We start from the raw sequence: 12,138 nt of genomic DNA on the forward strand, positions 1-12,138 counted from the left end.
CTTCTTTTTCCTCTAGTTCCAGGCGTCATCTTTCGGTCAGCGGTTTTTTTTCTCCGTATGCGAGAGACAGAAACCAGCGAGATGCCGCGAGACGCGTGGCTCTTAAAGCGAGGCAGCGTCATGACGCGGACAATTTGTAGCGGAGTGTCAACGCGGCTGTTTCTATTTTCGAGTACGGCCGAGCGCGTGCTATCTTTTTCTTCTGCTTCTTCATACCCCCGGGTTCTCCTCCCTCTTCCTCTCTCTCTCTCTCTCTCTTTCTCTCGTCGTCTACCTGCTCTTGTTTCTCCATTCCGTTCGCCCACCGACGACGAGGCCGGCCGCGAGATCCGCGCGCTTGATAGGAGGGCGGACTCGAGGGCGGATTATCGCGGATATCTTGTCCCGTATCCTGCTTCTCTCTTATATCGGTGGCTGACGTTTTCTGGTCTCCTAACATAAATACCGCAAGCGACCGCGTATTTTCGTTCCGCGATTTGTCAGGGGTTGGGAAAACGCTTGCTAAAAAAACGAACGCCCGCGAGACACGCGCTTGGAATTGTTGTTGTTTAATCCTTCATACACACGATTGAGTCATTCGTGTCCTACACATCTTTTTTTTTTTTTTTTTTTTTTTCGAAAAACTAGCAACATCAACTAGTTGATTATGACACATTTATATACAATTTTTTTAAATATACAATTAAATATACAAATCTTATACTTTCTAAAGAGAGATGTTAAAGTACGTAAAAATCATTTAATAATTCTTGTTAAAGTAATGAAAATTAATGGGACACGAATGATCCATATCGTGTATAATATGGAAGACTGGAAATAAATTATCGTGTGTACTGTTAATAACTCGGTCTTACACTGAAAAAAATACTAAATTTTAATAAATATTTGTTTGAATAGTTCTAAGCAAATATTTATTACTGTTATAAAACATACATTTATTTGACACAAAAATATTAATTTGGTCTAATTATTTTTTTATTAAGCAAATATTTACTATAAATAAGTACTTAGTACTATTTAAAGAAATATATATTAAAATTTAGTAAATTTTTTTTTCAGTGTTTGAAGAGTTACGTCACATATACGCCTTACGTCAAGGTGAGATAATATAAGCAAAATACTACGTGTAAACACGGAAAAAGAATGATTTTGCTGAAGAATGTAAAAATTTAACTACAGATTTAAAAATAATTTTGTTGAACTATCAAAATAATTACGTAGAAAACTTAAGCATAATGAACAATTATGAAAAAAATTTTAACGTTCTAGCAATCAGTTTGAGCGCGTCCTAATACATAATTATTTTGATAGTCCAATAAAATTATTTTCACATTCGTATTTAATTAAATTTTTAGATATTTCAGCAAAACTATTCCTTCCATATGTGTACAGTGCTGATAAATTAACTATGGGATGCATCTTACAATTAGTATCGCTAACAGATGATGTGCATTAATTGTGACTGCCAATCGACGAACACGCAATCATGCTTTATTAATTAGTTCGAAATTGTGAAACTTGTTAACATCCGAACGTGCGCATAATTTTATTTTGCGTTGAGGCGTAATCATGGCGCCGAACACGTTTTAAGGATCAAAATATCATTTCTCTCTCTCCTTTGATACAATTACTCTTTCATATTGAATTATATAAACGTAGTTTATGTGTGCGACACGCGACGTATTTTTTTTTTATCAACAATCAGAGTACCGATAAGATCTATTAATATTTAATGCGATATATCTACATTAATTATATTATTAATATCATAAAATTATATTATATGTACATACATGTACAATCGTTAAGAGATGAGATGAGCACGCGTCGAAAATCCGTAATCAGATTTATTCTGAAATTTATTCCGGTTTACACAGTATAAGCAAAAACAATTATTTAGTCAGGAGCAATTTTTTTTTCATTTCTTCATGTCTGTAGCTACAAGAGATGAAACAAAATAATGTGAACACTTGAGAAAAATACATCATCGACTTTTTTTTATTAATAAAAAGTTGGCCTATATATACCATTTGTCTTTAATGGCAGGTGTTCATTATTTGATTAATTTGATCTATCCTCATATATGAGTTATTAATTTCATATTTTTGTCCAGTGTAATAAAGATTATTATTGTCTCATGAAACGCCGAATGAGGGAGCATTCGCAAAATGAGCGCGATAATTCACGACGTAGCTGCAGCTCTACCGCAGCCTTTTCTCTCATTGTCGTTTCATCGGTCAGAAAACTCGAGTCAGAAACCCGAGTTGCATCGAACGCATGCAGCAAACCCAGAGAGCTTATTCGTGCGTTTTTGCGATCGGTCGAGCAAGCGAGGCTCGAATTGGAGAACGCCGACCACAGCGTCGTTCTTTCGAGGATCTGCAACGAGTGCATTTCAACGTGTAAAAACGCACCTCTGCGCCAAACGATCGACGCACTCCGCGTTGGCTGGAAAAGGGGAATTATCGTTCAATCGGTGCACATTATTATAAAATAAACGTCACGGGCGTCGAACATGGAATTTGCGTCCCGTAAAAACGTTTCGCTCTTAATAATCCTTACAGAAATTTAATATTGGTTAATTTAATACTGAAAGAGTAAACTAAAATAACTAAAATAAGTATTTAATACGACAACTAATTACTTATTTTAAATAATAAAAACACTGTTGTTTAATGTTTTTGGTACCCCAAATAAGTAATTAATTACTGTCTTTCAGTAATAAATTGGCTAATATTGTATTTCTGTAATAGCATCGGAATAATCACACACATACGTTTGTGTTGGACGTTACATTCAGCGACATCAATATTTCATTAATTATGACGTTAATATTTTAATGTCATATTATCAATATTTTAAAATAATTACATTATAATTACGCTACATTGGTTTTGTATTTTACATACTCGGATGTTACGATACTCAAATCAACAAATGTGGGTTAAGCGACAAAAAACGCACATTTTCGATGCGTGTAGGATGATGTTGCATGTGATTGAATAAAAAAAGATATTTTATTCGTAATTTTCGTTATTCGACAATGATCGTGTTTTACTGTCTCTATGAAAAAATAGTAGCAATCTATTTCCTCGGTTATTGAGATAAGCTTAACTCTCTTCGCACCTCCTTTTCCTGTTGGTTTTAATAATGAATGTATTTTGCCTCAACACGCACGCCCGGTTCCCTCTTTCGTGAGTGCACGGCCGGGCACGTACGGCTTGTGCTAACTGCGCCTCTTTGTTTTTCCCCCCGGCACCTTGTGACACGTACGGGTGTATCGATTCGACTCCGGCTTTTACGCACGCACTCCCGCCTGGTCCGAAAATCCAGAGGGAAATGCAACGTGACAAATACGCGCAGCTGATATATCGGACTCGGTCATTTCAAAGTTGAAAATGCTTAGCGCTTGTTTCCTCGCCAAATTTAGGGTCGACTCTTTCGCGCGAACGAAAGAGTTCATCGTCCGACACATTTATGTGACATCTCAAAATATATCGGATATTTGCCTTGCCTTATCAATTTACATTTCAAATTAAAACTTTATCGAAGTCCGCTTCAAATTGAAAATAATATCATATAATAAAATAGAGAAAAATATAAAAAAAGAGAATATAAAAAAATAATATAATTTTGTGTCTCCAAATTTTAATTCGGAGAAAACATCTTGAAACTGAGACTTATTGACGTCAAAAAATCCTTACTAATAAAGATTAATTTTTAATTTTTGAAATGAACGTCGCTTTTTCTTTATCCGCTTACTTTCAGAGACACATTGTGTATATTGTTGTCTAAATTGGAGACGGGATCTTTTTAGTGTTAGTTCAGGGACAAGGAAATGGAAACATTCATAATAAAACGGAGATCAGTATGACATAGGAGCACATATTATACTTCCCGTTATATTAACAATATATTTAACTTTTAATGACCGATAGCAACCGGCAAATACGCGCTGCATTATCCTCGTTAATTCATGCAGCGATACAAACACACTTGCGCACAGGGATAAATTTTATAATTTTAATACTCGATTCTAAACGACTCTCATCATTATTCTCTCATGATTTGCGTCGGTTCTCTTCTTTTTTTTGTGGGGAATGACTAAAGCAGAAAGAACGATGGATGTACGTCATTCATCTCCTGTTTCAACTGTTAATCTTCTTCTTCGAGAAGATCATCATCGAGATTGACACCCTAGAATAGAAAATATTTCAATTATAAGAAATTTAGATAAGTACACAAATAAGTATACAAATCAAATAAGAAAAAAATTCCTATTTTCGATTAAAGCAAATCTTGATAATATTCGTATACAAAGCAAATATATTTTAGTTTCATAAACTGCGCGCCGATTCGGTTTGTTGAATTTGAACGCAACTAAACTGAAAATACATCACAAATTAGCATCAATTTAAGGAAATATTTCAATTATTTTACAAATCTTCTTCAACAATAACGCTTAAATAAATGACAAACGTCGCGTTTATAAGATAATGAAATAATTAGAAAATAATTTAAATATTTCACAAACTTTTTTCTTTCCCTCTCTTGAAATCGTAAAAACGAGAAATATCGAAACGCAGGTATTCCTAAATGCACCATCGCGAGTGAATGAAAAAAAAGGGAGGCAGAGCGTGACAAAACGTAGTAATGGTCGGAACCTTATAGTAGGAGGGGTACGGTTCGACTCCGGAGTCGAGTGTTATGGCAACAAGTCTGTAAACAAAATGCGGCGTGACTGCCTCGCAGCAAACAAGCCCCCGAGGTCTTTTGCAAAAGCTTGCAGAGAAAAAGAGAAGGAGAGAGTGTGTACCACTGTTCTCCCGCATTCATATCAGTTACACCGGGAGCGGAGACTTAATGATCTGTCGCCGATTTTCGCGTTGTACATATATGCACACACATGTATAAATGATGATATAAATGAGGCTTGCATAAATTTAAATACATAAAGTCTTCTCGAGAGCTAATTAATTTAAAAAAAATATTTCCATTAATTTACAGCGTCGTTAATATCACAAGATCATCTAAATAGATTATCGTGTAAGCCGTCTCGCTATTTTTTTTGTATTAATGTTACTTGGACTTTTATCACGGCGATTTATTCTTTTTTTAGCATTAATTGCGTTACACGTGTATTTGCCCCATGATATATAATATACACATAGGAGTTATGTAAATAGGACGTGCATTTCGGTGTATTTTGCACGTGCATGAGATTTATACATGTATGGTATATGCGCGTCATGCAGCCCCTTTCTTGCCGTGTTTTGGTAATACTATACCCGTCTAAAGTTACGTCCATATTTAAGAGCATTAAACCGTCGCCTAATTGTACGCCCTCCAACTCTTATTTGTTCGCGCCTTCTTTGCTTTCGACTTATCTTCAACGATCTTAGGATTACGAAGCTTGATGTTTACGTTACAAGATTTGTATACAGATTATTACCTTAATGGAAGTAAATCGATCATTTTTAAATTGTAAAATACTTAAAATTGTAAAGTTGTAAAATGTTCTTGCATTTCCTAATTGCAAAATATATATTCTTGAAAACAAAGCGAATTAAAAGTAACGAAAATAGAGTTAAAACAAAGTTAAAATTATTGTACGTTTATAAGTGTATACATGTATATAAAACAGTTTTATATTTATAAACATAACAAATATGTAATATGCAACACTCACTGTAGTATCGATATTATCATCGATTTCTAGATCAATATCTAAATCATCGTCGTCCACTGTGAGAGGCCTGGAACTACTCGTGGGTTTCGTCGTTACTTTCTCAGGTACTTCTGGCTTCACGGTAGATGTGATTGCTTTATTTAGAAAGAGACTATCCTTTATTCCTGATATTGAAAGATCTTGCAATCTGTCGATGATCCCTTCAGTCGGCTTCTCCTTGGTCTCGGAGATACTGTTCAAGTCATCCTTGTATTGAAATGCGCCCGACTGCTCGGCGGCCAACATATCCTCTAACGGTTTTCGCTCGACATTAGGCTATAAAATTAATACAATTTATTTAATCGTACGATTTCTTTGTGACGCATCCAACAATATGTATGTACAAATACATATTCTTTAAAATATTTTATGTAATTATTAATTATGTTTGTTTTATAATGACATGACAGATCCTTTGTCGGTAAAATGGAAGATTTATCGGCAAGCGCAAGATTGATTTTATATAGTTCTCCCGAGCTATAACGACGTGGTAACAAAGATGCGGGAATGTAAAATTTTTATTATCACGAGCATAGTAATGAGCGTGACTCGATTTTATCACGTGATTACCTATGAAAATATTATTCAACTCCTTCACAGCGCTTTTGTTGTTATTATTATACTTGTCGCTCGAGATTGAGACGAGTAATAGATTGGTCTCAGCGAGATGATTTGCGTCGCATTAATGCGATCACAGTTTATTGTTTTTCGATCAATCGGCTTAACGCGCAACTAATTGCGTATCTCGGTATTTGCCACAATCCATTTCGATAACTAAGATTTTAATATTTAATTCTTATTGTTAATATCGCTATTTATAAATAATATGAGCGTACCGTAACGGTAGGAAATGCAGAAGCTGGAATTTTTTTCTTGCTTTCTTCTCGTAAGAACTTTTCCACCTTCAGGGCTTCTCTATATCCGGGAAAAAGATTCTCGTACTGTTCAGGATCCGCCAAACTCTGTCCAGCTTTCTCGCTCACCGCTGAGAGTTTCTCCTTCCACAATTTAATAATGGCGGAGATTTTACTGGGCGCATATGTCCTGGCAAAGAACGCGGCCTCGGGAATTCTGTCGGTCTTAATTAAAATGTCGAGACATTTGTCCACATCGCCCAATATAAAGTTCGATAGAAAGGTGATATTGTTCTTTCCTGTATCGTCCGCCACCGCGCCGAGCTTTTGTATCATATCTGAATTTCCTGTGCTGGTAGCTAGTAACAATAGACCACCGAAATCTTGCGCTTGATGCAGGCATTCTTGAGCCAAACAGAGTTTCCCTTTCTGTGTGGCGAGGGACGCCAATTGCCGCCACTTTTGCTGGCTGTTCGCTTCTTTGGCGAGAGTATGTGCAGTTGCGAGGTTTCCTAACGCAAGTGCTAGCTCGAATCTGTGCTCGGGATCTGTCGACACCGCCAAAGCTTGTTCTTTGAAACCCTGTAAGATTGAGATAAAAATGAAAATAATAGAATAGAATTTGATTCGCTTTAGCATATACAGTCAAGAGGACTTGGTTTATAAAAGATATCTTAACTTCATACATCCTTCCATACTATCCATGCGCTACCTTTTACACGCCTAATTAAATAACCTTTTCTCTTTACCCCGTTTTTCTTAATTAATAAATTTTTAACTCCCCTATTTTCTCAACTTATCTATTTGCCTCCTTTCTAGTATTCCTTACATACAGCTTATATACTCACAGCCTTATTCTTTTATCACAGCCATTTACTTATTTCTTACTACTGTCATACTTTCTCTTCCTTTGACTTGCGTCTTTCTTCGCTTTATTCGCAGCTATTTTCTCTTAACAACCCTGTATCTCTCCCTTTTCTCCTATGTCTTAGTTTTTCCTATCTTTCTAAAGTTTCTTTATTACCTTTCCTTTTATTTCATCTAACTCTTCTCCCCATAATCTGCGTAAAATCATTCCCTTATCTTCTCATAACTCATCAAACCTACCTTTCAATTCCTCGCACTCTATCACATAATGTTCTATGTTGTCTTTGTCTTTTCCACAAAATATACATCTCCACTCACTTTTTTCTAACCACGATTTATTAACCTCCTCGAAATTTTCACACCTTAATTTTACTAAAGATCTCATTTCATCTCCTCTCCTCAATACGTTCAAATTTTCTTGCCTTAGATATATCGGTCCTCTATTTTTATTACCTATCCTTTATATTTCGTGTTATATTTCGTTTTATATTTAGCCATCTCTTGTTTTTCTATCCTGCCATTGTGTTTGAATGTCTCTCTCCCTATCAATTAAATCCTTCTCCAGCCTATGCTTAACTACTTCTCTTGTCTTAATCCCATTTCTATTATAATACTTTTCTTTCTTGCTTCCATATTTATCATTCATATCCTTGTTTTTCGTCCCAACATGCCCTCACTAAACCGCCTACATTTTCCGATTTTATTCTTTCCTTATATCTTCACGCTTTTATCATCCAATCTATCCTTAATTTATTCATGCCCTTATAATCAAGTAACTAGGAGGACAGAGCAATCCGAACAACCACTTTACATAATCTAGCATCACCTTCTCTATAAAATATTTTCTTCTATTCAAATCTCTACCCCATATTACGCTTTATATCAGGTATTTAAATAGCATCCTAAAGTCATTCCTTTCTCCTAAATCCTAGACTTTCCTTGCAATGATTTTTCCTTTGCTACCTATTTCCTTTATATATTCTTTATAGTCTCCTCTCTTGTTGAATGTGAAAGTATTTAAATTCCTGAATCTCCTCCATTTCTTTATTTCTCCATTCTCATTTTTCTTTTCCTTCTCTCTCCCCTTCCTATTATATATTAATATCATAAAAATGAAAATAATTCTCAATAAATCATTGTTAATCCTGGAATGCCTCATATTTTTTAAATATTAACATTACTTTAGGTGAAAATTCACCCAAATAATTGAGAATTTTTTTACTTTATGTCTATTTTATAGATTGCAAGAAAAATTCATCCATAACAGCATTCCAGAGTTATACACAACTGCAAATATATTATATTACACACCTGTTTTTCTAAAAAGTGAGCTACTCGCGTTCGATGTTCTTTTGGGACAGTCGGCAATACTCTATTGGCAGTTTCAAAATCTTTTCGCATGACTGCGGTCTGATACTCCAGCACTGATAATAGTAAAGAATATGAGACTACAGACAATTCCTTATCGCAAAGGTATAATCTGTTGTCTCTTGGTACGTATCCCAGCAAGTACATTGGTCTGTCCAGATGGGAGACAGTGACCACTTCGCCACCGACGAAGTAATTAATGCGATTGACGCTGTTAGTGTAAATGAAACAGTCTCCGACCCACAAGCCAGTTTTCACCACTTCGCTCATTTCTGCTACCATCTAAAAATATTATTTATAAAAATTAGAAATAGAAAATACTCAAAGTTTACTAAATCAACTAAGTGTACAAACGTACTTCGAATGCATTTTCAATATCCTCAGAATTTTCCGTGGCATTAGCGACAACGTCCGCGTGATACTTCAGTATAAAATATTGGTCTGACGTGGCTAACGCCACTAGCGAGTCATTTTCGGCCCAATACACGTGTGTAGGTTGTATGTCTATGCGACGGATCAATTTTAACGTATCCCAATCAAAGAAGCAGAGGCCGGACCCGGACGAGACGCCAAGCAAAAATCCACCAAAGATGCCTGCAAGCGACAATGATAGGAGTTAAGTTTACATGAAGATAGATTAAGCATTTATTAATGTTGTAAGACTAGTCCTCTAAGAACATACATACAATAAAGAATAATGGTAAAGGAAAAAATAAAATAATAATGAATGAAAAAGAAAAATGCATATAAAGAAAAAGTAAAATAACAAAAAAAGAGAAGTAAAAGATATCGTACCATCCGCTCCGAAATCTGGTTTAAAGCTTTTCTTCTCCTTGAAATTTTTGAAGACCTTTACCGTCGTGTTCCCCTCCCTTACCGCATATTGGCTTGAATCTGCTGCCCACACGAATTCTGATGCCTGTCCAAATGCTTTATTTCTCAATGCCATTGATGTGTATATAATGTATTCTCCATCGCCACAAACCACCAGGAATCGCCCGTTCGGATTGTGCTGTATGGTCTGTGGATATATCTCGCAGGCACCCATGTCTTTGACGGCTAACGGTAGTCGCTCTCCATCTTGTGCCTCCTCGCCCAACGCCTTTAAGTTCACCTGCTGGATTTCGCTATGACGTGCCCACACGATCTTGCCACCCAGTGAATCCATTGAAACAGCCGGTTCTTCTCGACCGACTTTAACCATAACGCTACCTTCGTCATATCCGATGGCAACGTTATTTGAACCTCGCATGCATGCTATGGTCCATACTCTTTCGAAGCCATAGTTAAGGGAAGATTCCAATCTGTACATTCCCGCATGCCATATTCTAACGGTACCATCCTCTGAGGCCGTGAGAAAGATCGGCAATTCTGGATGGAAACATACAGCGGAAATATTTTGCGTGTGGCCCCCTAAAGTCTGCACGCAGGTCTTATTTTGATAATCCCATATCTTGACGTATCTGTCATCAGCTCCCGATATTAGGTACGGCTTATCGCCACCATGGTAATAATCCACACAATTAACACCTTTCTCATGACCTTCCAAGGTAAAATTAGCCGTGGACGAACCAAGCTGCCACACTTTGAGTGTTCTGTCGAGGGAAGCACTGGCAAAAGTATTGTTGTCCTTTGGATTAAATACGATCTGCATGACATAGTGTGTGTGTCCCTCGAATACTTGTTGACAGATCCAGGACTTCTCCCAGTTCCACAATTTTATCCACATGTCATCTACAAAAAAAAAAATCATTGCTACATTATAAATTGTATAGGAATAAACTTAGCTTTTAAGAAGGTGGAATGGCTACAACACCTCAGATATAATTTTCTTTAAAACCTTGTTCTGAGGAAAAGAAAAATAAAAAGTATTACCCAAAAGTTTTAAAGTTCATTATTTTTATTTCCCTCTATCTCATAAGGATCTAATTAATGTAAATTTAACTGTAACACAATATACTAATAAAAAATGTAACTACAAAATTAAAAATTTTGTTGAGAGATGTTCCGAGTACTCCACCTACCAACTTGTGGGTATCTTTAATAAATCATTTTAATGCCTATATCTATCAATTTAGTTTAATTTTAATCTTGGTTCTAGTTATAAGATTTAGAAAAAGAGTAAGTTGAATTGAGATTAAAATTAATTTACATTAATAGAAATAGACATAAACTACCTAGCTACTTAATCTTATTAAAAATTTGACAGACAAATGAGTCTTTTAACTTACCACTACTTGTAAGTATGAATGGCTGCGTCGGATGCACGGCTATACATCTGACATAATCGCTGTGCGCCTCAAACGAGTGAACGCGTTCCAAGGTATTATAATTAAATATTCTGATCTGCATGTCATCGGAGCCAGTGATGACCCAGTTCTTACGTGGCACGAATTTCGCCGTACGTACCGGCAGGTCGCACACTTCAAATGTCTTCACCAGGGTCTGCGTTTCATGGTTCCAGATATTGACGTGGCCTTGGTATAATGAACAGAGCATCCATGGCTCAGTCGGATGGAGATCCACACTCTTCACTCTGTCTGATCTGGCCGTCAGCTTCCGCTTGATGTCTAATCTTAGAGGCTAAGACAGAAGATGCTTGATTTACAATTCGTTAGGTTTCATATTGTATTTTTTGCTGTCATCGAGATTATCATTCTAGTAGTTTTCATTCCAAATGTATGCACGTTACGTTTATGAGATTCGCATTTAGAGAATTTATTCTTCTCATGAAATTCACATAGAAAAATAAGATATTTCTAATTACGCTACGCGGGTGGATTTTTTCATCATCCTGAGAAGGGAATGGATGTTTTGACGTGTTCGACGAGAACAAATGTCAACGCGACAAGCACACGACGTATTGTTACTCTGGCATTGTTGCGTGTTGACTCGGTTTTCCTGTGTATGTAAGATAGCCTTGCGTTGTTTTTTTTTACGTACCATCTTGTTGCTGTTGATTATTCACGATCCACTATTTCAAATGCGAAATTATCGCTGTGGCTACATTAACGAGACTCTAAACACGATATTCCTCCCATGAAGTTAGGACGTGGCCGATGCCGCGAGCGAAAATGGCGCCCACACACGGCAAATGACATTACTCGTCGAATAAAAAAAAAAGAATTTATCTTTCGAGCACATGATATCATCAGACAGCTAAAGAGAAATCTGAGAGCTAGTATCACCGACGATCGATAATTAAACTCGGATAATAACATTAAAATCACAATTTTATAGCGATTTCGGCTGGTAACACTGGTGTGCACTGGTGCATATTAAAACCGTTTTACACTGTAAAATATTGATCTTTCGAATTTC

The 12,138-nt window shown here is 36.2% G+C and overlaps 1 protein-coding gene across 1 annotated transcript; it reads right to left on the reverse strand.

The window, feature by feature from the left end:
• Positions 1 to 3,802: 3,802 nt before the first annotated feature.
• On the reverse strand, positions 3,803 to 11,877 carry beta'COP (coatomer subunit beta'). The gene is made up of 8 exons (XM_018457826.1): positions 11,761 to 11,877; positions 11,049 to 11,400; positions 9,613 to 10,551; positions 9,176 to 9,411; positions 8,761 to 9,099; positions 6,565 to 7,164; positions 5,690 to 6,004; positions 3,803 to 4,197 (listed from the first exon to the last, which is right to left on the reverse strand). The coding sequence occupies exons 1-8, from the start codon at positions 11,761 to 11,763 to the stop codon at positions 4,156 to 4,158; spliced, it is 2,826 nt and encodes a 941-aa protein (XP_018313328.1). The 5' UTR covers positions 11,764 to 11,877; the 3' UTR covers positions 3,803 to 4,155.
• Between the last annotated feature and the right edge of the window lie 261 nt (positions 11,878 to 12,138).

Source organism: Mycetomoellerius zeteki, unplaced genomic scaffold (genome assembly GCF_001594055.1).
Source record: "Mycetomoellerius zeteki isolate Tzet28-1 unplaced genomic scaffold, Tzet1.0 scaffold68, whole genome shotgun sequence".
Lineage (NCBI taxonomy): Eukaryota > Metazoa > Arthropoda > Insecta > Hymenoptera > Formicidae > Mycetomoellerius > Mycetomoellerius zeteki.

Coding starts and splice junctions, on each gene's coding strand:
- beta'COP (XM_018457826.1), bottom strand. Junction 10,552..11,048: donor ATTCATACTTACAAGTAGTG/GTAAGTTAAAAG, acceptor TTTTTTTTGTAG/ATGACATGTGGATAAAATTG. Junction 9,100..9,175: donor ATATTGAAAATGCATTCGAA/GTACGTTTGTAC, acceptor TAATATTTTTAG/ATGGTAGCAGAAATGAGCGA.